The 27103-nt window shown below is 43.6% G+C and overlaps 1 protein-coding gene across 6 annotated transcripts in view; it reads right to left on the bottom strand.

Annotated features, from left to right (window-relative positions):
* Window positions 1-27103, bottom strand: part of ACTN1 (actinin alpha 1) — an 88186-nt gene that overhangs the window by 38186 nt on the left and 22897 nt on the right. For all 6 annotated transcript variants that reach the window (XM_071744439.1, XM_071744443.1, XM_071744440.1 and 3 more), the window contains exons 2-3: window positions 8636-8750; window positions 3562-3681 (exon numbers count right to left, since the gene is read on the bottom strand). In XM_071744439.1, the coding sequence (XP_071600540.1) occupies window positions 3562-3681; window positions 8636-8750 (235 nt within the window). The remainder of the gene's footprint in view (window positions 1-3561; window positions 3682-8635; window positions 8751-27103) is intronic.

Raw genomic sequence — 27103 nt, forward strand, 5'->3', positions numbered from 1 at the left:
AACTGTTACCCCTCCCCCAAAGCTACTTTTGAGTTGCCCATGACAGCACAGGCTCTGGTTACCCCATGAAGAAGAGGAGATACAGGGGATGACCAACTGGCAGGATGGCATTATGGTCTGGGAATTGGAGACACAGAACAACAACGGTGACATAAAATAAAGGCTGCTCTGCATTTTCTTTATCCTAACAAAAGCCAAATAAAAAACAGGATGAGCATCCATGATGCCCCTATCTTCAGAACATGTGTTGATAATGATGGTCCTGCCAGATTTCGGACAGATGGCTGGCACTGATGGTGGGGTGATACATCTTAGCTCTGTAATTGTGAGCAGGCAGGAGACAGGGACAAATTTATCACTACGTTTCACTCCTTGCATGGAAAGACCTTATTTCCCCCCACTCTTTCCACCATCAAATATAGACTTGCTTTGCCTGGTGTTTTTCTCAGATGGGACTTCTGCAATTCTGCAAAATTTTAAGCTTTATTTCTTCTTTCACTTGCACAGGTGAGAACAGGGATCTTTTTATCCAAAATTATCGTTATCCTGAACTGAGCCACATCTGTTTAAGGGAGCAGCAACTTTCTGTGGATTAGCGATGCAAATAAAATAGTCCTAGGGGCACATACTTGACCTAGTAAGTCTGCTAAATCCCAGAAGCATTTGACACCAGTATGGAATCTATTACAGCAAAAGAAGGTTCCTGAGGTGTCAGATGACAGTGAGATTTAAAAGCAGATGAAAAACTATTTGGAAACTTCACCAGGCTAAAGCCTTCCTTGATCCAGATTTGCACAGATCTGCAGTATGCCACAACTGCTTTGATCCTATGGACTCTGGCTAAACCAAGATGTTTAAAATAATCTTGAGTTTTTAATAGTCAAAGATGCTTGTAAAAAGCAGCTCTTAACCTCATTGCTTATTCTGTTTCCTTGGTTCACCCTCCATTTAACATGGACATAGAATATGTCTTTGTGCCCATGCTGTGTGCAGGAAGTTGTCCTCTTCAACTCTGGTGCTTGGTCACTGGGACATACTTGCAGAGCTTGCCTTGTGAAAAGCAGAGAGGGATCTTTATTTGATAAACTGTGAGACAAGTCCATGAAAACATTTTTGCTGATTTTAACTCTGATTAAAAACAAGGTCTCACAAAGCTTAAACTGACCTGAGAGTCTCCTTGGAATTCCTTCTGGAGCTTATTTTTTAGCCACAAAACTAAATAAAGCAAGGACACTGAAGGCCAGTACCATCTGTTTAATGCATACAAAGAACCACAACTTCATACAGTACTACACTGCCCAGCAAACACCCAGAAATGGAGCAATCCACCTTGAGGTAAGGAGTGCAGTGTCCCAGACAATACTACCACAGTGTTGATGGATGGTGGTTACCTCCTCTGGGAGAAAAGCCACTTGGAAAACTTCCTAGATTGGCCCAGCGTAACTGAGGCATTTACAGTTCATTTTCCTATTACAGTGTTCTAACTGCCTCGTTGGCTTTTATCTTCTATTTTGCTGCTGTATGATGTCTTCTTAAAGTCTGAAAAGTAAGCCCTTAAAATTCATGCTCTGGGAAGGTTTATAATCCCTTCCACAGATAAAGTTACTGCTGTTACTTTTTCAAAGTAAAAGCCCATTTTTATAGCTGATGTGTGATTTACTGTATACCAAGCACCTGGGTGGACTGGGCAGAAGCCCATGCAGCAGGTTATGTTTGCTGGTGGCAACCAGAAAAGCCTGGCCTTGGTCTGGGTGCATGGGCAGGGGCTGGGATGAGGGAGCCCATGCTGCAATCACAAGGCCAGGAACATTTGGGAGGGAGGTCAGGATCACTGTTCAGACTGCCATGGTTTCTGTCATCAAATGGCACCTCACAGCCTATTTCTGAACAGGGTAACTGCTATGGAGCCACACTGAATAACTGGGCCCTGGAGATCTTTGGTTACACACCATTTCACTTGCAAATGATTTCTAAATGCTGTGAGGGTACAGTCACAGATGATTCAGGAGAAGTGATTAAAAAAAAAAAAAAGAGTGAAAGAGTGCAGGGAAGATAGGTTTCACACACTTCTAGACTCCCAGAAGGATCTAAATGTCTTTCCAAGATCCAAATGACAGCAGGAGCTGTCTTAAGGTAGAAGACCTCTGGCTTCCAGTTTGGAAAGGGTCTCTTATAGTTATGGACTACTGTATCAGACCCTGGATCAATCAGTCTTCTTCGTAAGGGCACAAAATTAACTTAGATATGTATTTGTGCTACATAAAGAGTACTCTGGACCAGCAAATCCCTCAGGCTGCTCCTGTGGGAAGAACCTGAGAAAACTGAAGAAGATATTTGCATGCAAAATATCAACATCATTGAGCCATTCACCTCTTATATTTTGCTCTTAAATACCAAACACAGGAAGGAAGTTTCTGCAATGCTCCTGGATACCTATTGCAATTGTTACAAAGTCTCCATAAACTTAATATTGAGGTAAAGGTCTCAGTAAGGCAAAGAAACACCTGCAGCAGCTGAGGTATTCTGACACAGAACAAGAGGACCACAGGATGAGCACATGTTTTGGGGATCTTCCCAAGAGCATGCCTGAAAGGCCAAAATTCCTGACAGGATGATGGCACTGCTCTGCCCATCAGGGCTAGGAACAGACTGGGCTCAGCCCTGCGGCTCCATGACCCCCCAGGGGGAGGAATGCTCATCCAGAACTGTATCACTGGCTCATTTCCTGGCTCTGTCATGAGTTTCCCTGGAGAAACCACGTATTTCCATCTGTAACATGGAGATAGCAAACCTCTGTCATTTTCTGTGGTCACTGTAAAGACAAACCTAGAAATACCACAGAAGCTGTGTCTCCACAGCAACAGTGACAACATGAGTCGATAGGCAGGACTCACACACAGGTTCCGAGCAGAGGAAAACAAGAGTCATGAGAAAACAAACCAGATGACAAGCTGGTAAGGTTTATAAAAGAGTAAACTATCTTACTAACCTGCAAGCCCTCCTGGGTCTTGGGTAACATATCTGCAAAACACTGAATATCTTTGCTAAAAAGACAACAATCCTATAGAACTCCCTGCTGCCTGCATGATCCACAAGTTCATCTTGAAGGCAACCCTGCTGCTATCTAGAGCTGGATCTCCACACCAGTACACGGGATTCCAGCCAGAGCACCCAGCTTTCTGGAGTGCACAAGAAGCCTGGAAGCCCCAAAAATTGGAATTTCTAGGGTACTTTACCTGTAATGGTGCCTGCACATGGGATGCCCTACAGCAACAGGGGATCTTTTCCCAGCAGCTCAGCAACAAGCAATATAAAAGTCAATGTTTTCTTTAACTCAGGAGAAAAACAGGAGGACCAGACCAATTGGCCCAAATGAGAATCAGGTTGGGCAGCTTGGTATAAAGGTGGAAAAATAAAGGCCTAATACCTCCCCTTTGTCTTCCATCTTACTAGGACATGGTAAGGGGCAAGGGAAACATGAAGGGATATGACATGCAGCTGCTAGGGAAAGGCAGCGGCAAAACACAGCTTGGGCCCAGACAAATCAGCTCATTTCTTTACCTTCTGCTCCAATAGATACTAGTTTGACTCCTTTGCTGGCAATGAAATCCAAGGCCTTGTTCACATTGGATATTTTGTGCACTCGCATTTTACCTCTTTCAGGCTTAGCCAAACGTTCACCTAATGAGAGAGAGAGAAAAAAAAAGGGATTAGAAAACAATTCTGAACCTTTTCTTCCCTGATGGGTGTTCCCTCATGCTGGTGGCTTCTGTTGCTCAGCCAGGCAAAAGGCAGACCTCCCTGTAACCTTTCTCAACAGTGAATGCAGGACAGCCACAGTCAGTGTTTAAGAATCCCAGAAAGAATCAAACAGAAAAGTATCTTTTTGTTGCACCTCAGGTAATTTAATAGCAGAACTGTCAACACTAAGTTCTTTCCACAGCAGGCTTGTGTCAAAGGTGAAAAGGTCCTTCAAAAGCACACTGAGCTAGGCAGTGGGACTAACCTCCCTACCATGAAACACAGATAGTGATGCCTGGAAACAACAAAAACTTTCTCCACCAAAAAGACAGGTGAGGAGGTCCCCTCCAGCATTTACAACACTCAATTTATGAAGCAAATTTCTCCTTGAAAAACCCTAGAGTCAAATATGAGGGTGATCTTGTATCTTGCCTTTTCTCTTCCCCAGCCAGGACACAGACCTTGTACCTCTCCAGCCTCTGCACTGATTGGCCACAACTGCCTGTATCAGGAAATAAAATCACTTCTTTGGCAAATGGCTTTAGAACTGTAAGGACTCTCACCTCAACTCCTTTCCATTCTGACTGCTGTATTTCTAACTCTATGAAATGGTCCCTTACACAGTAGTATGTATATTAAATGTTTATAATGAGGCAGAGAGAGGGAAGCAGCCCAGCTCTGAGCTAAGAGCAGGTAAATCTCTGACAGAAATGAGCCTTAGGGCAAAGGCCAGCTCCTGACTGCAGCAAAGCTAGAAGATTTGGAAAAGCACTTTGACCCTATATATTTGAAGGAATTGCAGTAAGTGCAGTCATGCCCTTCTTCATAGGCTGACTGCAACTGTGTTCACAGCTTACTTTTACAAGCAGAGTCAGCAAATTGAAGCTTGGACAGACAAGTGGACTTTGGAAAGGAACCTCTGCTGGAAATACAATCGGATGGGACAACCAGGAACCAGCTGTATGTCACTCACAGCACCAAAAAATGAACAGAACAGCTGCTTTCAGATCATAAGCTCCAGAGCATAAAAAGATCTAAACAAAATGCAAGCAGGCTTTGCACTTTGAAAAAAAAAAAAAAAAAGGTATGAGATAATAAAGAGAGATCAAATGGGCAAGTCTAGGCAAGCAATCAGTCACCTGACCTATAACAGTTCCAAAAGTCTCCTGCTATATCTTGAATCTGACTATTTAAGTCTATGTGAGCTGACTCAAAATCTTTGGGGCTTAAGAGTGAGAAAGGAAAGTACATTTTAAGAATTCTTTTTTATACTAAAATTGGATGTGCCTTGTTTCCTAACAAAGAAGTGAAGAAAATGAGACAAGGGAGAAAAATAGATTATCTTCATAGCTGTGCCCTACAAAGATAGAAGTCTGAAAATCCTTTTTAAGAGTTTCAGTGACTATTATAGGCTGGTTTCACTTGCTCTCAAGCTTAAGGATAAAACCAGATTCACTTTGAAAATGAAACACTTATATCTGATAATTTAAATAAAATGTAATTTTGGTACTCCCTAGGATTAAAAAAATCTCCTTTGCTTTAGTGGAGTCTCAAGTACATGCCATGGTACATTGATTTCCTTTTCTATTTGGATAATGTTAAGCATTCTAAATAAAGGTGGAAGCAATTTTTGTGACAGTTTGACAATGATTTTTTTACATGCAGTTTCACAATAGACTTAAGCAGAGGTATGCTGCCAAATGTCAGCAAATGAGTTGACCCAGATAAAAAAATAGCCATTTTCTTCAACTGATGTGACTGTAACTAGCCTTGCAAAAAGAAAAATAGAGAGAAGAGGTTAGGTTTCACCTGGAACAGCAAGCTGATCCAATTCACCTTGTGGCCACATGATGTGTGCTGCCAACACAAGGGAGAGCATCTGAACTGCTCTCCCTGGGGCTGCTGAGGGCAGGGTTGTTCCCTCTGACAGCAACGTGATCCTCAAGCAGTTGATGGTGATCACAAAATTGCAGTCTCTCTCCCTCACAAATACCATAATAGGACATTTGTTTTGGAATAGTAAAAAAAAAAACAAAAAACAAAAAACCCGATGGCTATTTCCTTCAGACTTGGACATTATTACAAATTTATATTTCCAGAGAAAAGTTTAATCTGATTCCATGCCATACATTATTAATGATGTCAACTGTTAAAAGGGAAGCCTACTAGAAATATGTTCTACTTTCAGCCAGTTGCACTTTATTTCTTAGTACTCATCCCAGCTGAGAAAATGCAAATGGTCTGCTTGCTCCTGTTCTCTGATTCTTACATACTAGCCCAAGGGTGTACTTTAAAAGCCAAACAATGCAAGGAAGTGTTAGCATAGAAGTTGTTTACAGCAAATTTGTTTTGAAAAATTCTCAATTAGTCATTCCTTCTGGGTTTTTTGGGTGCTTTGGTTTTTTTGTTTTGTTGGGGGGGCAGAGCTGTATAACTTTTAAAATAAAGTGCTTGATACGAGCACAGCCTTTTTCAGTCTTGTAGTATTATTTTTAAAAAAAGCATTGTCAGGGGAAGGAAATACATGCGATTAAAAATTCAAGTGTATCTTTTGGGACAATTTCTGGAGGGGAGGATGGAAGCCAACAGGAGACTACCCACAACGAGGAAGTTCCAGGACTGCCTGTGGAGCCTCTCCAACCACACAGTGGCTCAGGACCAAGGGGCTCTGGCTGGGTTGGAAGGGGACCCAGCAACAGCAGAAAACAGCAGAACTCACCACCAAAAGGTACTGGGATGTGTAAAACCAAGGCACATTCCTCTTGAAGAACATCACTGCTTTCCATACTTTGGGAAGTTACATTGGACAAGAAAATGGCTTCCTATGTGCCTCAGCTGCTCAGCAGTAAAGTGTCCTTAAGGACATACAGGAGGATCTGCCCTCAAACAGGTGTCCCAACAGCACAGCCCTTGCCCACCCTAGGGTATTCAGACTCCATCCTTCCTCACATGGCAGCACAGTGGCAGAGGAAGACAGTGGTCCCTCACTCTCACACACCTTGGCCAGGCAGAGGAGGTGCTCAGTTCTGCACCACTCTCAGCCAGCCTGGCCCAGTGCTCTCACAGCTGAAGGAATTTAGGACCATCACGTGGGTTAGAGGAAAAGAGCAGAATGCCTCAGAGCAACCCTGCCCATGCTGAATTCCAGGCAGCAGCTCTGCAGTCCCCCCAAACCATGGGAAGAGGAAGGTGTGGAGTGAGCCAAGAGCTTAGAGGAAAGGCCAGAAGCTGGAAATGGAAGCACACTAATGATAAAAATTAAATGGGGGAAAAAAAAAACCGAAAAACACTGTGCTAAATTTTTCCTCTTACGCCACTGTACCCAGGAGAACTGCATTTCCAGCTTCTGCTGTCTCTAAGGAAAGGACTCTCAGACTTGATGTGTGAAGGACCATGATCTGGGTGGGGGGAGGGGATGGGGTGGCTGCAGCCCAGAGCTACTCCCCAGGGCTCTGCCTGCTGGGCACTGAGCAGCAGGGGGAAATGCCAGACCCACCCTCAGGAGCCATTCCTTCTCCCCAGACTGAGGAGGGGGTCAAACAGGCACTGCCAGAGGGATCCCAAAGGACAACAGGAGAGGGAGAGTGGCAGATGAAGCGAGGAAATTAAACAGAGCGGGATGCTTTAGCACCAAGCCTTGTTCACCCTCCCCTGGTTCACGATTCTCTCCCCTGTCTTCCAGTTCAACAACTAGAAACTAAGCTGCCCCAGCTTCCAGGCTGCAGCCCCTCCTCTGCAAGGGAACATAGATACAGAAAATGAACTAACAGGACTCTGCTACTTTGTTTCTTACTGGAACTGCATGCTACAAAGACCTGATAATACTGTGAACTCTGATCCCTCCAAACCACCAGCATGAGCAAAACCCCCCAGGTTTTAATCTATATTCATAAATTCTGAGAAACATACATACTGACAGCATCTTTGCAGGTGCTGGCAAAGGGAAAGGAGAGAGAGGGAGAAAAGGAGGGAGAGCAGGAGGGAGAGCGGGAAAGGAGGGTCAGAGGGAAGGCAGCCTGAGTGCTTCTATTACAGCAATTTTATTGGAAAATGTACCACCAAGGTCAGGAATGCAAGTCACTGAGCTGCTCTTACTGGTTCAAAAGTCATCAAAAGAAAGTCTGTGAGTGTACAACATACAGCTTAGTTCCCCCTGGATGCCTCCCACAATACTTGACCTAGGTATTTATCAGCACAGCAATAGAAATTACTGCTTATATGAAATAGTCCCTGGGACAGATCTTCCAAGTAGCAGGACATTTGTGAAAGGGAGTGAAAAAAAATCTGACCTAACTTGTTCATGTCACTGTTTTTATTTCAGATGGGGTTTTCTGGGATTTTGCTTCTCTTTAGGATTTTTTTTGCCCCTGAAGGCTTCAGCATTGGACTCTATTTCACTAGAATGGAAAAACTTCAGTCACAGCTGAAACTGAATGACACAGAAGATTTACGGGTTTGACTCCCCTCTTCCAATAACTTGCATCCTATTCCCACTATCATGTGGCTTTGGTATGATTTGCCAGTGCACCATTCCCACACTCTTCCCAGAGCTGTTTTGTCAGCCCTGCCAAGCAGCAAGAGCTGCTGCCTGAGCCTTCATAGGAGGCTGTGCATTCCTGACAGGCAAAGCAAAGCCGAGAAGCTGGAGCAGGAATGCAATGGGCAGCCTGCATAGGCCATGAGGCTTGGAGTACATTCCAAAAGCACATTAATGGTCACTGTTGGAGACAAGATATTTGTCAGGGAGAAATTCGTTCTGAATCAGAGAGCAGCTGTTCTTATATTCCAGAAAAATCTGCAGCATTACAGCCCTATTTTGTGAGAAAGAGGGAGGACAGATTTCAGAACAGAGATGGTCAGTACACTTAAGAATACCACACAGAACCTCTCTCACCTGAAATGACTTCCAGAAGTAACATGAGTTTAAGACCATCCCTGAAATCTTCCTCTATGTTCTCAATTTGTGTTCCAGCCTTGCGAAGGTGAGAATTACACCATGCTGTAAATGTCTAAAACACAGGAAAGAAACAAAACAAAAATCAGTCAGTAATCTTCCCAGAAGCCAAACAACAGTTCAGAACCAAAGCAATGCTGTTAAATGCCATGACACAAATTCAAATGCTTGGCAGGTTATAAACTTTCTACCCACTCTCCTCCCAAAGCACAAGTGCTAGTACCTAAATGTGTAAATAAGTTGTACGGTGTTCCCATGACAGAGGAGAGAAACACTCACTTCAAGGCTCCAGCATGTCTGATTTTCTGGAGAGGCCCTTATATTCTGTGCTTTGTTTATAACACCCTGAAACTGACTTTAAGGTATCCCAAGTGTTCTGATTACTACAGACTCCAATGGTGTTAGATGATGCATCTTAACATAATATGAAGGAGAACAGAAAACAAAAATTCCAGATATTCTCATCTCTAAACAGGTGCTTGACGAAAACAGGACCATTCTTCTACAGCCATCTGCTCTGGTCTGCTCCATCCCCAGCAGACACTGTGGCCCTTCCACTAACACAGAGGGACAATGTGCCCAGCTCCTCAGCTCCACAACCCACATCCCAGCTGTGCCTCTCCTGCCGCTTCCATTCTTACTGACTTGCTGCTAAGCATCCCTCCCTCCCTTGACTGTCCCAGCTCCCCTGCCCCCTTGCATGAAGGAGTAAATGCTTTCTGGATAATGCTGCTGTTGCCCATCCCAACAGAAGTGCATGCCCTGGAAAGGATCAGGTAAGCACTACATAGTGACAGTACTGTCCAGCACAATCCCAGGCTCCCACTGCTTGAAACCACTGGCAGAAGGATCACTGCAACAACCTCAACCACAGAGATCACAGTCACTCTGCAGTTTATGTTAGTATGCACCACAACTGGAGTAGTAATATGAGTATGAATTGCATACATTACAACAAAGCAAGTCAAAACTCTTTTTGGAAATGCCTTCTGACCTCAAGTGGTCAGGGTAAAAGGATCTCTCAAAGGAGAGAAATGAATTTCACCACAACTGATGACAAGACATTTCTGTGGTTGAAATCTGCCAGCCCATGTTCTGAACAATGGGCATGTAGGGCACTGACAGGAAAGAGACCATCTTATCCAAGAGGTGTGATAGTAGGGATTATTGAAAAGAGCACCATGTGAACAGGTGTGAAAGAGAAAAGCAAGCATTACCATTTGATGTTTAATACACAAGAAGCAAATATAAAATACCTCAGACATCTTAGCATGGCATGGTCTTAAACAGGTGAATCATATAGCCCACCATGGAGATGCAGAAGCTGTTTGACACAAAAATACTGTTTGAAGAGCAAATGGTAGCAACCAGTTCTTTTAAGGCAGACAAGTTTGTCCAAGTGCTAATGAATGTGTTTTATGGTGTTTGAATAAGACACTAAGTAAACCCTTTCCTTTGTATCAACTGATAACCCCTCAATCACTCTCTAAATAGAAGGGTGAGGTTACACAAAAATCAAAAGCTCAGTCCTACCACAAGGAATGGAGATCTTTCTTTCCTCCCTCTCCCAGATGTGCACCCAGAGCCAATTCATCTCACTGACCCAGCAAAGAACTGTTTACTTTCCTTGGAAAGGCAACTCTTCTGCTCAGTTAGCGCATGGTGGCAGTTCAGCAGAGTCTAACAAGCCTCTGCAAGAGAAAATGTGGCACACATGGGCCCAGAAGAAGGGTGGAGTGGACCACAGAGGTCATGCCAGCTTAGGCTGCTGGGGAACCACAGCAGCAAGGACTCACTCAGCTGATACTGAAGCACGGCCTGCCAAAAATTCAGAATTCACCACTACTTACACCATACACAGGTTTCCAAAGGAAAAGATTACTCCAAATGGCAAGGAGCCTCAGGGTTTGTTCTGATTTGTCTGGAAGCTGGGCTTCCTCGACTAACCTGCTCACATTCATGTTACACAACTACAAACAGCAGAATCTCTCCTTGAAAAAAGCTCAAAGCTCAACAGCTGCCGGGCTCCCCACTGCTCTGCTCTGGCCTTGCTCTACACTGGGGCTGTGGGATGGAGCAGGATAACAGTGCAGCTGTAAAAACTTCCATAGCAATGGCCCTTTGGACAGATGCACGTATTGTGAAAGCTTGGAATATCTTTTTTCAAGATGTCCTGGTTTCCTTCCAGATTTGGAAGCTTTTAAAAAAAAAGAATAGGTCATTAAGCACCTTATATTGCTATTCCCCTGAGAAATAAGTGTTTTGTTTTGTTTCTTTTCAAATAAGAGCAGTTTTACCTGAAAATGGGCCTTGGTGGTACTATCTTCATCCATTGCCTATGCTATATTATGTGGGCACTTATTTGGTTTTCTCCTTCACTCCTCTGGAGGGGCAAATGAAAGCAGAAATGCTTTCAAAAGCTACATCATCCTCACATACCAAAGTAAGAGAGCAAGTTATGTCTGGAAGCTTGTGGATACCCATGAACCTCCTCATATTAAAAGAGCAGGCAAAGCAAGATACCTAGAGCTAGTAATGGCCCTGTGTTGCATCACAAAATGTTCTGAATTGAGGGGGTCCTGAGATCTAGCTCACAGGCCACCAGGTTGCACTTTTATTTCTTACATGGCTCCTCTGAAGCCATTTCAGTTTTCCATCTGCCCAAAGCAGACCGGAAAGCAGAAAGTTCTGCTTTAAATAATGGACAATACTGGTATAGCTCAACTGGGCATCTCTCTGCTCATTTTAAGGATGGAAGATATTGATCAGCACTACATTTCTAAGAAACACAGATGAAATTAAAATCAAACCACAAATCTTCTAAACCATGTATTATTATAAATCCAGGCAGGATAACCAGATCAGTGAGACTATTTTTATTGCTGCAAGAGTCACTGAGGGCTTAGTGGAAAAAGTAAGTCCCAGAGCCAGCACTCAACTTCTCTGCTGAAGTCATCTCCACCATACCATGACCTCAAAGGAGCTGAAGTGAGATGACTCTGCAAAATGCTGCCATTATCCATCACTGGTAGAGTTGGCACCTCAGCTCCTCAAGGACATGGACCATAAAGGGTTAATAGCACACAGTTCCCAGTAGACAGCTCCCAGATGTGCAGACATTTTCTCAAGGCACCTTCAGGTCCCACATGAATTACAATAAGCATGATACTATAACAGCACAACAGCATATGGGAACAGCAGCCCAGTGTGGATACATCAGGCCATTTTATAGGAAAGCAGGATAATGAAGACTTTTGTTAACTGCAATGGCATTAATAAGCTGTATTCTTCACAGACCAACCCACAGAATCAGATAGGAAAACATAATAATTAGAAAAAATCTGTGTGTTGCATTTGTTGTATATACTGCACAGGAGTAAAATATCTTCTTACTTTGAAACTGTAAGATTTGACAGATGGGAGAAAGCTGGAGAAATATGGCAGAAAATTCAGGGGGAGCAAGAGATGAAGAGATAGCTGAAATTTTTGCTGCCCACTGGCAGTCTTGTTTGGAGCCATTTTTACTGACTTGGGATCCTATCTGTTATTTTGGGAAACCTACTGAAACCACCCACTCACTCCATCCAGTTTCTGGGCAGTTCAGCCTCTTCCCCCCGTGCCCTGGATGGCAGACAGTGGTGGCAATCACCTCCTCATGGCCAGTAAGCCCTCCTGTGCTGCCTCTCACCAGCAAACAAGATTTTGAAAGTGGAAAGCAGAGCACAGACAACCACCTTTCTGGCAAAGTCCTGGCCCTGGAAGGAGAAAAACACACACCACACTTGTGTTTGCTGGGGTGAGGTGCATCCCAGTTCAGGGGGCAGAAATGCACTGCCAGGTGGAAAGCACCATCTCTTCACTGGAGGCAGCAGATGTGCTTTCTTGCTGCCTGCAAGAGGAGAAGCCTGGAGTCTGTACTCCTGCTCACCTCTGACTCCCTGTCCCAAAGACAAGGAAACAAATACTCTGCTAATCTTGAGACTTAGAGAATTTCAGGGCTGGAAAACTACTTGCTGTTAATTAACACCATGAAAACTTTTCATCAGCTGGACTTTCTTCATATGTATCTCACAGCATAAATTTTCTATGGTAACTAAGTAAGAGGTGCAAACAGAGATGTGTTTCCTGGCTCTTGGATCTCTCCATGTACTGTACTCTTGATTTCATTTTTGGACACAACAGATCAGCAGGACCCCCCTGCAGGTCTGCCTCTTGTTCAGTGTTCACAATGCAGGATGCCTGATGCAGAAGCACACACGTGTTTGTGTGTACACACGTGCATTTCTCATCATTGCTCTCTGTGGCCCCTGCTCTTTTCACACTTTAGCTTCACCAGCAAGATCCCTGACACCAAATTCAACTCTTACTATTTGTGTGCTGGGTGCTGTACAAACAATAGGACCTTTATTTCTACCACAATAAATCTGTGACATAATAAAAAGAATGACAAATATTACTAAAAGCAAGCAAATATGACCAATTGTTCCACTGCCTCAGCATATGAAGGAAGTTTAATGCTGGGGTAACCTCTCCAAGCCTACCTGCACTCCTAGTTTAACAGATACATGCACTCTTTATCTGACACAACATTGAAAATCTGTGCTTCTCCAGAGTTCACTAACCCTTGAGCAGGCAGGAGTTAACTAAAAACAACAGTCAGGTGACTGCTGGAAACCCTGCACCAAATCTTCAGCAAGCTCCTCCCAGGTATCTCCTAGTCCTGCCAACAGCAAACCTCCCTTTGGTTCTCTCTATATTACACGACCATGCACACATGCACTTTCTGGTACTCTTTGCACTTTCTGAAGTTTTTGTTCCTGCAAACATTTCCTCTTCACATTGTCCTTTCCAAATTCAGTACCTTTCTGGTACCAAAGTGGCACCAGTGGTGGCAATGTTCCTGAAGCCTGGGGAAGCAGGACAATAAGTCAACATTTTCAAGTTTAAAGAATGCTCCAGCTTGGAAAGCAGCAGTGCCCTGACACCTCTGAGAACAGATTTAGAGAGCTCTTTGCTGCAAGAAAACAGTCATAAGGCACTTGAGCCACTGAGCAATTTTAGCAATGTAAATGTCGAGGCTACCACAACCACATAAATGACAGATACTAAAAAAAAAAAAAATAAATGGGCAATTTTATCTCTTTGTGGCTATGACAGTGACATTCCAGCTTTATCTGACCTTTCCAGATGCTCTTTACTTCTCTGCTTGCTAAATCACTCTTCCATGCAGCCCTGCTTTCTCCACGGGCAAGTGTAAACTTTCTGACACAGCCAAGAGACTGTGCCATATTTGTGTAACAGCCCTGGAGAAGCTGTAACTGAGCCAGAACAGTGCTGCTTGCCTCCTTTCTGACAGGAGGAGGGTCTGATGTGAGCAGCCAAAGAAAGAATTCACCAGAGCACTACCTCACCAGAACACCACCTCCGTGCTCAAAGGGAAGCAGTGTTCATGGCCACCAAGGAACCCTCCTTTGTCATGTTATGTCCTGGGAGATGAATTTTAAGCAAGTATTTCAACACTGCTCTGCTGTTGGGATCTTCCCACAAAGGTTTGGCTCTTGTTAAGAAGAGGATGAAACTGCTAGCACACAAAGCTCAGCCTAGTACCAGTTTTCTGCTGTCTGCACATGTGCTCTGGAAAGTGAGGGCCTGAAAAGGCTGAAAGCTATGGGTGCTAGCCCAGGCTTTCTTCTAGTGTTGCAGGGGGAATGACAGGACACCTCCCTTTCTACTCATCAGGAAAAAAAAAAGGATATTCAAACAACACATCACACATAGCTGAAAAACAAAATCAATTTACCCAGCTGGAATTGCTGCTCTTCTGCTGGTTAAGTGTGCAGAGGATTGCACCTGGGCTCCTGACTGCACAGCCAGGCTGCATTCCCTGCCTGGCGTAAAGCAAACTCTCTGTGGTGCCTGCTTACTATACCACCATACTTCATAGGACTGCTGAGACAGATCTGCTAATTTTTGCAACCAAATCTACAGCTGATTCCACACTGTAAGGAATTTTACTTAAGTGAAATGATCTGGACCAACAGCTGAGGCACTCAGATAATAATGAGTAATAGTTTATTAAGACACACATAGCTTTTTAAAGCCATAGAAGCACTAATAAAGCAGTTCCAGCTGCCCCAAAGTAGGATCCTTTCCACCTCGGTAGTCTGAGAACTGAATATAATGCATCAAGTAAGGAGGATGATAACCCACAGTCACCACAAATCTCTCTCTTGTTCCTTGAACAGACAGACTAGGCCATTACTATCTTATTAATCACAAAGCTTTGGACCAAAAGGCTGGGCAGGCCATGAAACAAATCTCAAACATGCAGTCCAAGTTTCCCTGCACTCAGCACTAATTCCTTGCCAGCATTAAGCACCAGGGTCTCATGGGATTTTCCCCTTCCTGGTGCTATTGCTCTGTCAGTTCCTCTGGCACCACATTCTCCAAATCCTCCATTCACACCTTAAAAGCACTTGGAAGAATTGCTGGGATCTCGTGGGTGGCTGTTTGTCACCCTCTTCACACTCAACACAGACTCAAAAGACAAGCCTGGTTGCAGCTTTTTTTTCCTCGCCCAAGCCTGTGGCATAAACTGACAAGGAGGTGCTCAGTTAATTAGGAATTACAGAGTAATCCTGGATCCCGTCAGCACCTTGGCACAAGAAACACCATGGCTGGACAAGACACACCAACAATCCTGGTGAATAAAGCTGGGTGTTGAAAGGGCCCTTCATGAAGTACAACTATGATCCACTAAGCCAAAAGTCTCCTGGCCCACTGAACAGTTTCTGTGCCCACAGGCTGCAAGTGATAGAAGCTTTGCACACATGTGTATTAGTGGCTTTCAGCTGCAATGGAGGAACTGCAGCTCTACAGCCCTCACCTCTGTATACTAAACCTCTTGGTTTACTCCTTGGATCTCTGCTAGGTTGTCAAAAAATATAAATTGCTGTCCTCTCCCTGCAGAGGAGCTTCACGGATTGGAAAACCTCTGCACAAACCTCGTCGCAAGTCCAGGGAGCCAAAGTGCCTCATGTCTGAGCTTGAATGAAAACATCAGCCTTCATTTGCCACACCTTCCAATTTTGATCTTATAACTGGAATATGCTTTATAACTGGAAATATCTATCTTTGCACTTGAAGCCACCCAGAAGACTTGAAAAGAAAGGCATTTTATAAACACTTCCAGAATTTACTCCCTGAGCCCATTCTCCAGGACACTGGGATGGTTCAAAAAGTTGAAAAGTTAACACTATTAGCAGCTGACTTCTGAGGAATTGCAGATATGATACTCAATGAGACCAATACTGCACAATGAAGAGCTTTACTTTCCAATGCAGTAGCCAATTCTTTTAGAAAGGCTGAAGGAATTAAATGGATATTCAGAAGAAATCATTACAGACACTCATAGCACTATTTCACCACCTTCACAAAAGGACTTTAGTACCACTGGAATCAGTGGTAATGTCCTGTTCTGGTTTAATTGCAGCTGTTGAGCTCCAAGTGTGTCTGAAAGACAAAATACAACCCACGCTGCTTCTGAAGTGCATCCTGAAAACAGGAGGGTTCATTACACAGTACTGTGTTACCAGCATCCACCTAAAGAACCATTTGGTGGCTGTATAAGGAACTGCTGACTGTGAAAAGGAAAATTAGAAGTTTACTTGGAGTTCCCAGCTCCAGGGCACAGCCCCTGCAACTTGGAAACACAGAGCTCAGTCACTGCTTCTTAGCCACTTCTCAAAACCCATCTCTGCAGATCAGGATTAAAAACATCACCACAGCAGTAAAAGCCCCAGCTCTACCTGTAGCTGCATAAGCCAGGTTGGATCCCAATAGGAATGTGAAGTTCACCACAAAAGCCTCTCCTTATCCCAAGGAGCAATGGAACCATTGTGTAGGGAAAATAAATCCTCCCAACAACCAATTTATCCTTTTGGGCAATGACAATGAATCTGCACATTATTTGCAAGAAAAGCAAACACATTTGAGTATAGGACTTTCCATTTTTGCTCAGTGGAATACAGTCCTCAGTGTCTTATACATTTTTCAATTCTCCTCTCCTGGAAGACAGGACCAAAAAAAAAAAAAAAAACCAAAAACAAACAACCTTCTTCCACACTGTGTGGTATAAACTGCTTTGGAGTCAGAACAATTCTTTTTATTAGCTAACAACAGAGTAAAGTGCTAAGGGCAGAAATCTCTATCCAGTGCACTTCCCATTCAACACAGCATAAATATTTGTTCTTCTCTACATTTGTGCCTCTGGAGCCTTTAGCTCATTTCTGCTACAGAGCTGCACCATTTCAGAAAGAATCTGCTTTTGGCATTTGAAAGCTACTGACCATTAAATCAATGAGTCAGCTGGCATTTCAGTAAAAGCTCTCTTTATCCCAGAGTTATCAGGAAGCACTAATAACAAGGCACTTAAAGAAAGTCTTCAGACATGCAAGAACCATGCAAAAAAACTGTGTAAGGAGACCAACTGGCTAGAAGTATAGTCTTTTAGAGGTTATTGTGAAGCTAAGACTAGCAAGACTCTTCCTTATGCTCTTGTCTCTCTCCTATGAAATCAGCTCATAAATGTCAACTTGCTTTAAATTTTCTCATAACAAAAAATAAACAGAGCTTGTCTCTGCACTTTATATGCTGAGCTTCCAATTGCTTTATAGCATTTGAAGATATACTGGAAGAAATAATTTTACTGAGCACTAGGATGTAACTATTCACAGACTACAAAGTGGCAACAAGCCAGTAAAAGCAAGACTGTTCAGTTAATGAAGACTGAACCCCAACTGTCCTGCAAAAGATTGGGTCAAGACACTGGGATGAAAACCTTCACTAACAGCCTTATGTCCCTGGTGGCAGCCCTACACTTTACATCTCACCACCCAGTCAGATGGTGAGGGTTCTCTCAGAGGGTTAATCCAGACCCGGTACTAATTGCGTGGTAAGGCGTCACCTACTTGGTCCCAGGAAAAAGCTGAGGGGAGCAAGACAGCAAAAACTTAGCACTGTAACATGAATCAGGACATGTGGATCCACTCCAGCCATGGCTTCTCTGAGAGCCCTGGAGAAGGGAATGTGACTTCCTTCGACTGGAAGCAGGACAGCAAAGTGCCCTCCCTCCAGCGGATTCACATTGTGCCACAGGCAATGTAAATGCAGCTCCTGTGCTCAAGATCTGTCTTGGGAAAGGGCAGCCAGATCCACAAAGCCAGCAGTGCTGAAACCTCTTCTGCAGTGAGGTTCAGAGACAGTGGGACAACCTAGAACCCTCTTGTCTGCTGCCCTAAGGCACTGCTTCCTACATCTTCCTAGGATCCACAGGTGTTGCTTTTTCTGTGGCTCTTCTTTGGGTGTTTACTTTGCTGATAAAGGAGAAGGGAGGAAGAGGAAGTTACAGCTTCATTTATCCAGGCTTTCTAAACACAGAGCTAAGTTAACAGGTTGAATAATTGAAATTATGTATGACTTCATGTATTTGCACACTGCTCTGCATGGATGGCACAAAACTAGCACATGTCATTGCTCCAGGCTTTTCAGGCTGTAGAACTTCAGTGACTCTACAGCTCTGGAAGGCAGAAAACACTTAAAATAATCTGCTTTTCTAAGAGAGGCTGGCAAGTGTCCTGGCTAAAAGAACCTATAGCTCAATATCTAGTGAGAAAGGGACTCCAAAGCAGTGTTTGGCATGAAGCCTGAGAGCTCCCTGACAGAGCAAGGAATCAGAAATGACATCAGTGTCCAACAGAGTTTCTGAGGACTACACAGCATGGCTGCACTAAGTATTTGGGCTTCACTGCCACCACTGGCAACACAAACTCTAAGCTAAAATATACAGGAGGAAAATAGACTTGTGGATACCCTTGGCTATCACCAAAGTCTCTGGCAATGTGCTGTCAATGCTCAGTTCTCACACTAATATGCAGCTGTGAAATGGATCACTGTCTGCTCAAGCAGATTCTCTTTCTGAACAGGGTCTGTAATTGTTAAGATCATTCATTTGCTTGCTATGGGATTTTCCAAAAAATAAGAATTTTGGAAAAAAATTAACGTCCTGGGACAAGGCGACTGTGAAGCACAGAAAAAGTAAGCAATAAGTAAGAACCATGAAAATTGGTAGGGACCTTACTGTGCTTGGGACTACAAAGAGACCAGGGTGCAAAGCTGCTCTGTGCTCCAAAGCACTTTCAACATGAAACTTGGGGATGAGGCTGTAGACATCCCAGAACAATGAGGCAGCATTAGTCAGGATGCTTGGCAGTGGCCTCAGCACATCCACAACCTACCTCCTGTCATGCTCTTTATCAAGATTGTAGTAAACTAAAGAGAGATTTAAGAAGACTGACCCAATAAAAAAAAAAAATCCTACAAATAATTCTCAATCCCTTCAAGCCACATAACTGCATCTGAATGCAGTTCAGCCTCCTGTATGAGACTGTAGGACTGCTTGACTCACATTCCTCAGTGTTTGGGGCCACCATGCTATGTTTCTGTGCAATCACCTTGTTCTCAAAAACTCCATTCCTGCTGCCATGGTGCAGTTTGCTCTAGCTTGGCCCATGCACTTGAGGCTAGCAGCCTAATTGAAGGGGAAACAATAAAAATATGGTTCTCTATAGCACATTACTCCTAAGCAAGAGAGGCAACAAAAACAAGGGAATGAAAACATTTGTCAGAAAATCTAATAAGCAGACACTTGGCACCAGAGGATGACAGAGGCCAGCACTGACATCTCACAGCAGAGATAAGAAGAATGGGAGACATGGGGCCTTAAAAACAAAGACAGGTACCTCATATTTAACAAGGTGAAGAAAGAGGTGATACTGGAGAGACATCAACTGAAAGGAATGTTTGTAAGTGATGGGTGACAAAAATCATTACTGCAGCTGTTTGGGTGAGCGTGACTGGATTGCTTCATGGAGGTCAGAAAAAAAAGGACGTTGCTGTGACTCAGACACAAGCTAATTGAGAGGCCATGTGGGAGCTGTATGGGAGATCTATCATCAGGCATTCTGGGGGGAAATGAAATGTCAGGTCAGACAGGGAATGTGACACACACCTACTGTTTGATGAAAGGATCTAACTGCTCTGGGTGTAGGCAAGATACTGCATGTTTACAATAAAGGTGCTGTGAGAAGACCTACCATTAATCCATGCGAGCCACGAATGTCTTCTAAAATGCAAAATAAGGAACTAAGCCTCAGGAACACTGAGCAGGGACCACCCAGTAGCCCTTCTCCCTTCCACCTCCAACCCTGCAACACGCACCAACAGAGAAGTTGTGAAAAGGTAGAGATGTTCCTCTGTCCTTAAGCAGATGTGCTCCTTTCATTCACACACACAAAGCAGCAGGAGTGGTCACTTTTTTCTGCTGTTAGCTCTGTGAAGCACAGCTACACAGCACAGATAACTGGGGTGGTGCCAAGATCTGCACCTACTCACGTATGAAGAGAAGCTGGTCCTTATGGTGGTACAAACTTGCCAGTGTGCCCACTGTATATCTCACTGACCCTGCAGACTTGCAATACCACACAGACAGCATCAGGATGATCAGATCCTCAGTGAATTACTGGTAGTTAACCACAGGCATCTCACCTTACAAACTGTAACTCTTAGGTGGGTGTGCACATTTGCACAGCTTTAGGTTCAGCCGTGTTTTCACATGTAGTTTAATGACCCAACACATGAAACAGCTGAAAACAACACAAAATCATGTATACCAGTGGCTGTGTGCCCTGGGGTTGTGGGGGACTGTACTTATTAAGGTCATGGTCATGCTTAAAATTGAATTGCATCGTGACTTATTTTTAATTGGATACTAAAAGTGCCAAAGCTACTGTGGGTGGTGAGATTACAAAGATATTTTTTTCTGAGATATTAAGATGTATTCCTTTCTGAGGCATAGTTGTGTCTTCTAATAGCTGTGATAAAACAGGATTTAAATTGTCTACACTAGCAGAATAGCAAGCTGTTCCTTCGTGTGCATCACAGCCCAAGGAATGGCCTAATTAGTGAGCATCCTCATGGGCCCTAGAGGCATCTGCATGCCACTACAAGTTTCTCCCACCACCTTCCCACCACATGCACTAATAGGATCTTCTTATCTTCACCTAGCATATGCAGCCCTGCCTGGTAGTGAGGTGTGCTTTGAGGGATCTGTGCCAAGTCACGGCACACCCGGACAGCACAGTGAAAACCAGTGTAGAGGTGTCTGAGTATCAGAGCTAAGGTACCAGAAACAACACTGGTAGGAAAACACAGCTTGGCAAAGGCTGTCCAGTGCAGGAGCTGTACCAGGGGTCCAGGTCACAGCAAGCTCTGTGGCAAGAACTGAGGCTCAGTACAGCAGTGGAGCAAAGAAGCAGGGGAGGTCAGGTTCAGCTCTTCCCAGTTCATATGCTCAGACCAGGATGGAGATCTTAAAGCAAAGTAAAGGAAAAAAGGTTGTGGAAGATTAAAAATTGTGATAGGTGATAATTACCGCAGGGGTTTGTTCCAGACTGCTGTGGTTCAATGTTTCAGACACCCCAAGAGAACAGCAACTGAATTAGGAGTGATGGAGGCAATGCTGGATCACCCAAAATAGCATCTGGTTGAGGACAGCACAGGACTTCTCTACTTCCCTCAATTCGTGCTCCTTTTTGCCAATGTCTAGCAAGACTCCAGATTATAAATCTAAGCACAATATGACCTAAATTTAAGTGGATGTAGTCCATAAACACTTTCTTGATCTCATGACCAAAACCTCATATTTTTATCTATTTTGACTTTTAATTATTTTGTCTTGAAACAGTTTATGCGATTTATGAAAGCAAGAACCTCTCTCTTGAAGAATTCAGATGTGGGCTTGATATCAAGGATGAAAGAGTAAAGAGAAACATTCATGTTATTGTTTTTATTTTCTTTGATCTTTTATTCAACCTGAACCATTAGCAAAGGCAGATTCTGTTCCAAGTAGCACAGTAGCTCTAAGCTAGTATCTACTGGTACCATTTATTCTTTAAAAAGATTGTGCTATGGTTTTACAGTCTAATTTTTCAAACCTTTGATGAAGAGGAAAAAAGGAAGCAAGGCTTAAAGCAATCTGCAGTACTTTAGGAGAGCGCTGAGCCAGTTAGAACAGATGATCTGGGTAAAGCCTGGTAAATACAGTCTGCAAACTTTCTGGACTTGACCCAAAGGCTACCAAGGAGAATGTTCCCACTGACTACAGGAGGGTGGGATTAGACCCTGCGCTGTGGGGGACAGTGGCAAAATGACAGAAAAACTCTGGTGACTCCAAACAACTCCAAAGGAACTGATGTGTTATTTAAAAGTAGACATGCAAAATACTTTGCCAGATACTAACAGGGAAAATTTGATCTCTTTTTAAACATAGCAGCAAGATTTTCACTGTCCTGATGACAGGAAAATCTCTTGAAGCACAGGGGGAAAACACAATGCAGAAAGAAGGAAAACAGAGAAGGAGGGGAAAAGGAGGAGGAAAACAGTGTTACCATCCAGTTCAGTCCATCAGGAAATGTTTGCTCTTTCTACTTTCCTACCTCAAAGAGCTGAAGGCTTCAAACTACATTCTTGGAGAGACAGAGCTCAAGGGGATAGCAGGGGGAAAGTCCCAGTATCAATGCCCTGGGCAAACAGACATCCCCATAGACTGGTGAGGACTTGGGTACCAGCCCAGGACCACCTCCTGTAAAAGTCCTGTTCTCCTCCTCACCTTCTGGAAAGATGTGACAAGCCCAAATGTAATCTGTTAGTAAGATTAGTAACACCAAACTATTGCATTTGGCTGGGAAAATTAATTTGGCATTCTGGACAAGCCAGGAAAGAATATGGATAACCTGAAGGCAGGAGCCAGAGCTGTAGCAAACTCCAGTGGCTGAGGACAGAGTGTGATTTAAGCCCAACCCACAGACACGTTCACATTCCTGCATTTGCTCATTTCTAGGAGATGAGGTCAAAGAGCTCACCACAGGAGAGGGCAGATGATATAAACTGAACACCGAGTGCCAGCACTAGTTTGTTGTTTGTTTTTTTTTTTTTTCACCATGCTCTACACAAACCCAGAGCCTTTCCATTTATAGAAAAGGCCACTGGTATAAAAGGTACATTCTTCAGAGGGCCAGAGAAGGAGGCCTCAACTGGGTATAAAAATGCTAGGACTGTTTCCAAAGTTCAGCAATCCCAGTTATGAGACGAGAGGAAAAAACCTAAACAAAACAATGTTTTCCCCCTCTAAGAAGGGGCTTTCAGGTGGGCAGGGGACTGGAAGAAATATTCAAGGAGAAAAATCAGATATTTTAACCAAGAAAAATGAATACACCTCTGAGTTAGTAGTGTTTTGTTTTAGCTGGTGGGGTTTTTTTTGGTTCTTTTTTTTTGGTTTTTTTTGTGGGGTTTTTTTGACAGCTTTAGGCTGTAACAGGATTTGACAATTCCTACTTGCCATACAAAGTGTCCCAAGATGCTGTGCATCAATGCAAATATTATCTTGGGAAAGAGAGAAGATGGAAGAAGAGCAAAATCCTACCAGAAACAAAGGTAAAATTAATTGGTTTTAGACATCTCTTAATAATTCAAGTTGTGAGGATTTTCCCTTCCTTTCAGTAGCTCCATTTCAACCTTAGCCATACTCCCAGCTGTATCCTTACAAATAGTGAGTGTTCCCAATCAATAACTGCAACCTTACTGTTTTTTAAAACGTGAATGAGTTTCAGAACAGCTCTCATAATTTGAGATATTGGCTAGAGTGAACCACAGACATCTTCCTGCTCTACAGAAAAGACCCTACTCTCAGCAAGGGTGCATATAAAAGAAATACTGTGTCACAAGTTGCAGGATTTTGCTTTGGCAGTGGAGTTGTGATGACTTTCAGGAGCTTCAGGCTCCCATTTTCTTCTGCTGTGCAGAAACTTGTTTAAAGGCATCATCCACAACAAGCTACCAAGTAAGACAGCACTTTATAGGAGTCTAGCAGGTGCATATCAGGGGAAAGGCAATTCCCTTTGGAAACCACCTCACAGTTACAATTCAACCATTAGCTGCATATCCAAATGTACTGTACAAAAGGGAAAGGAGGCTGCCCAAAGTATTGCAATTTTTTGATTTTCAGTATCTAGCTTGCTTTTGAAAAAAATACCAAAAAACCCCAACAATACCAACCAAGACCAAAATCAGTCCAATATTAGACACCCCCCTCCCCCCATGGATAATGTGCACTTCATGCACTTTTCACTAATAAAAACCCCAGCCAAACAAACAACTTTAATACCACAGTTAAGAGTATATGAAGTTTTGGTCGAAGAACATTTCTGAGTTTGAGGACTGTCCCTTTGCAGTAATTGCTGAACAATCCCCTAGAATCACAGAATGGTTTGGGTTGGAATCACCGAGTTCCAAGCCCCCTGCATGGACAGGGACACCTCCCACCAGACCAGGTTGCTCACAGCCCCATCCAACCTGGCCTGGAACACTTCCAGGGATGGGGCAGCCACAGCCTCCCTGAGCAGCCTGTGCCAGTGTCTCACCACCCTCACAGTGAAGCATTTCTTCCTAGTGTCTAATTTAAATTTACTCTCTTCTAGTTTAAAGACATCACCCCTTGCCCTATCACTACATGCCATTATAATAAGTCTTTCCCAAGCTTCCTCAAGCACACAGTGCTGCCAGTTTTGCTATCAACTGTGCAGTTCCTGCATGTAGAAAAGATATTTTCTCCTCCCTGCCAGCAGGCTGGCCCCTGGTGGGCAGTCACTGGGAAATGAACATGGCAATTGAAAAGACAGAAGTTGATTGAAAGAGGACAACAGAGAAGCTGGGGCAGGGTTTAACTTTTGATTCATCTGTAGGAAGATGAATATACTTACAAAGGATGACTGGTAGTTGAGGGGAATTGATCTGAATGGGGTCAGGAAAAGATTAATTATCCTTTGTGTTTGCTACTGCTTAAAGAGAAGGAATGATGAAAATTGTAAGATGAGAATTGCTTCTGACTCATCCTGGGACAGGAGGAGGAAAAAGGGGAGGTGGGGACTGGTTTTGTGTTTTCTTGGATGAGGGAAATTACAAAAATAGCTGGGGAAGAGTGTATTTGTGTTACATGCTTTAATCTCAGCCTGGCGGTGGTGGCAACAGGCTTTGGTCCAGCAGCAGCTGGAGAGAATGACCATATGAAAATCTGTATTATGCATGAACATGAACCCAGAATTTTCCATTCCTCTTCCTTCTGCCTAGAAGCATATGGCATCTATTCCCAAAAGTTGAAAAAAAACAGACAATGAAATAATCACTGGCTTTTTGGGCTAGGAATTTTTTTTTTGGCTCTAAATCTAAAAAAAAAAAGAAAAATTTTTTTTATCCTTAAACATGATGAAATCTTGAAATGCAATTATATTATTACTGAACTCTGGAGAATTTTTAACCTCTGTGCCTGCCAAACACAGCACAGAAGCTCACTGCCAACTTGACAACTGTATTTTACAGCACACGTGATGGAAGATGCAGTCAGTCCTCAAGGAGATAGACTACAGGATGCACAAGCTACCAGTGGAAGGGAGCATTTGCAGGGGTAACCACAGACCCATGCAAAGCACTATCTGTGCAAAGCTCTATTGCTTTCTGATGAGTCTCTCACTCCACTAATGCTGCTATGTTCAGGTTTCCTTTTGGCACTTGGCTCTGGTGAAACTGCTCAGAGACCACAAACCACGCATTAATAAAGAAAACACACACACACAGAGAAGAGAAATTCCACCACAACTAAAACCCAGCCATCCCTTCTGCTCTTTCCACCTCCCACACTGAGCTTCAAACACTGCATTTCAACAAAATCAGAAGTGACCAGCTCTGCTCAAAGCACTAAAGCGAAGAGGATGCAGATGCATCATCGATTTTAGTCTTTGTAGATGGCTACTGGCCATGTGACTCCATAAACTCATAATCAGGAGACTATCTGCCTCCATTTGTTGGCTGAGCAAAATGGGAAGCAGCCAGGACAGTGAGAATTGTTGGAGAGCCCTGGAAGTCTGAGTGCTGTTTTCAGACACTTTGGACTCAACAGGGCACCTCTCTGCTCTGCCCAGCAGCTGAGATGGGTTTAGTTAAAGAAGCCAAAGGGAAGACATGGGGGTAGCTTCAAGGCATACTGGTAGCTCAGAGTCCCCCAGAAACAAACAGCTTGAGCAACCCCCTTGCTAGGCACCAAAGTGCTTCTCACTGTAAACACACCCTCTGCTGAAGCAGAGAGCAGTAATACAAACCAGATGCTGTAGGGAATTTTTTCCCCTCTTCGTCTGCACTAAATTTAAATACTGAGCTCTTCTTTTGCCAATTTGTTCTTAAAGGGCCTGTGTGCTGCTCTTCCTCTCTATCCCACTCGTCTGAATTGATCAGAGAACTCGACAGCCCTCCATAAGCTACAACTACCCTGGGAACCATGGATTCTTCATGAGGTCCTGTCAGCCAAGGTCTGACTGGCTTTCTAACTGATGTACCAGAAGCCTTCACAGCTCCTCCGTCCATTCACCTGGGCACAAAGGGAATATTGCAGGGGAAATCATGGCATGAAAGCACTGCTGGCTGCTCTGGCCACAGAAATGTTCATGTATTAATGCAGTGGGGTTCTTTATTCACTGGGGTTCTCCCAAGCTGATAGAGGAAGGTAGGGAGAGGTGCCATGCAAGATACACTTTGGAAGTTTGATGTGGTATAGTTGCACACACTGCCTCCTTAATCAACAGGACACATCATCACATTTCAGCATTCTGTCATGGTTACACCTAAATTTAGGTGAGACTTCCTGGGTTGAAGACTTGCAAAGCTGTAAGACCAAAAACATTAAAGGCAGACACATGCAATGGGCTGCTGAACACTTCAGTACCAAAGGCTAATTGCACAAAATCCCATGCAGCAGTAGCACACAAGCACCAGTGTAATTTAACACTGGGTAACCATGTTTCCTAAGAGCTGTTTTTCCAGCTTTAATAAGAGGGTAATCTAAAAAAAAACTTCAGCTGCAGTTAAAGACATACCTGCCCAGCCCCAGTGCTGAACATTGCAATCACTGAGAGGTACAGCAAGGAGGAATGTGTGCCTGAACCACAGCTGCTCCAGCTCTAGGTCCAAAGTCTTCTTTCAAACCAGGTGTGAGACTTAGAAAATGTTTCTCCACCCTTGAGGTACATCCTACTCCTACTCCAGGTCTTAATTTTCAGAAAAGACACATGATTGAGTCAGTGCAGGAGCTTAATTCCAGCTTCATGTATAACAAAGGATTGCACTTAGCTTTCATATATTGTACCAAACCTGATCAAAGTACCACACTAAGAAGCTAGTTCAATTGCCATGCCAAGAGCAATCCACCAGCCTTCCATGCCAGGTGACTAAAACAAGTGTCCCACC

Source organism: Heliangelus exortis, chromosome 5 (genome assembly GCF_036169615.1).
Source record: "Heliangelus exortis chromosome 5, bHelExo1.hap1, whole genome shotgun sequence".
Taxonomy (NCBI): Eukaryota; Metazoa; Chordata; class Aves; order Apodiformes; family Trochilidae; genus Heliangelus; species Heliangelus exortis.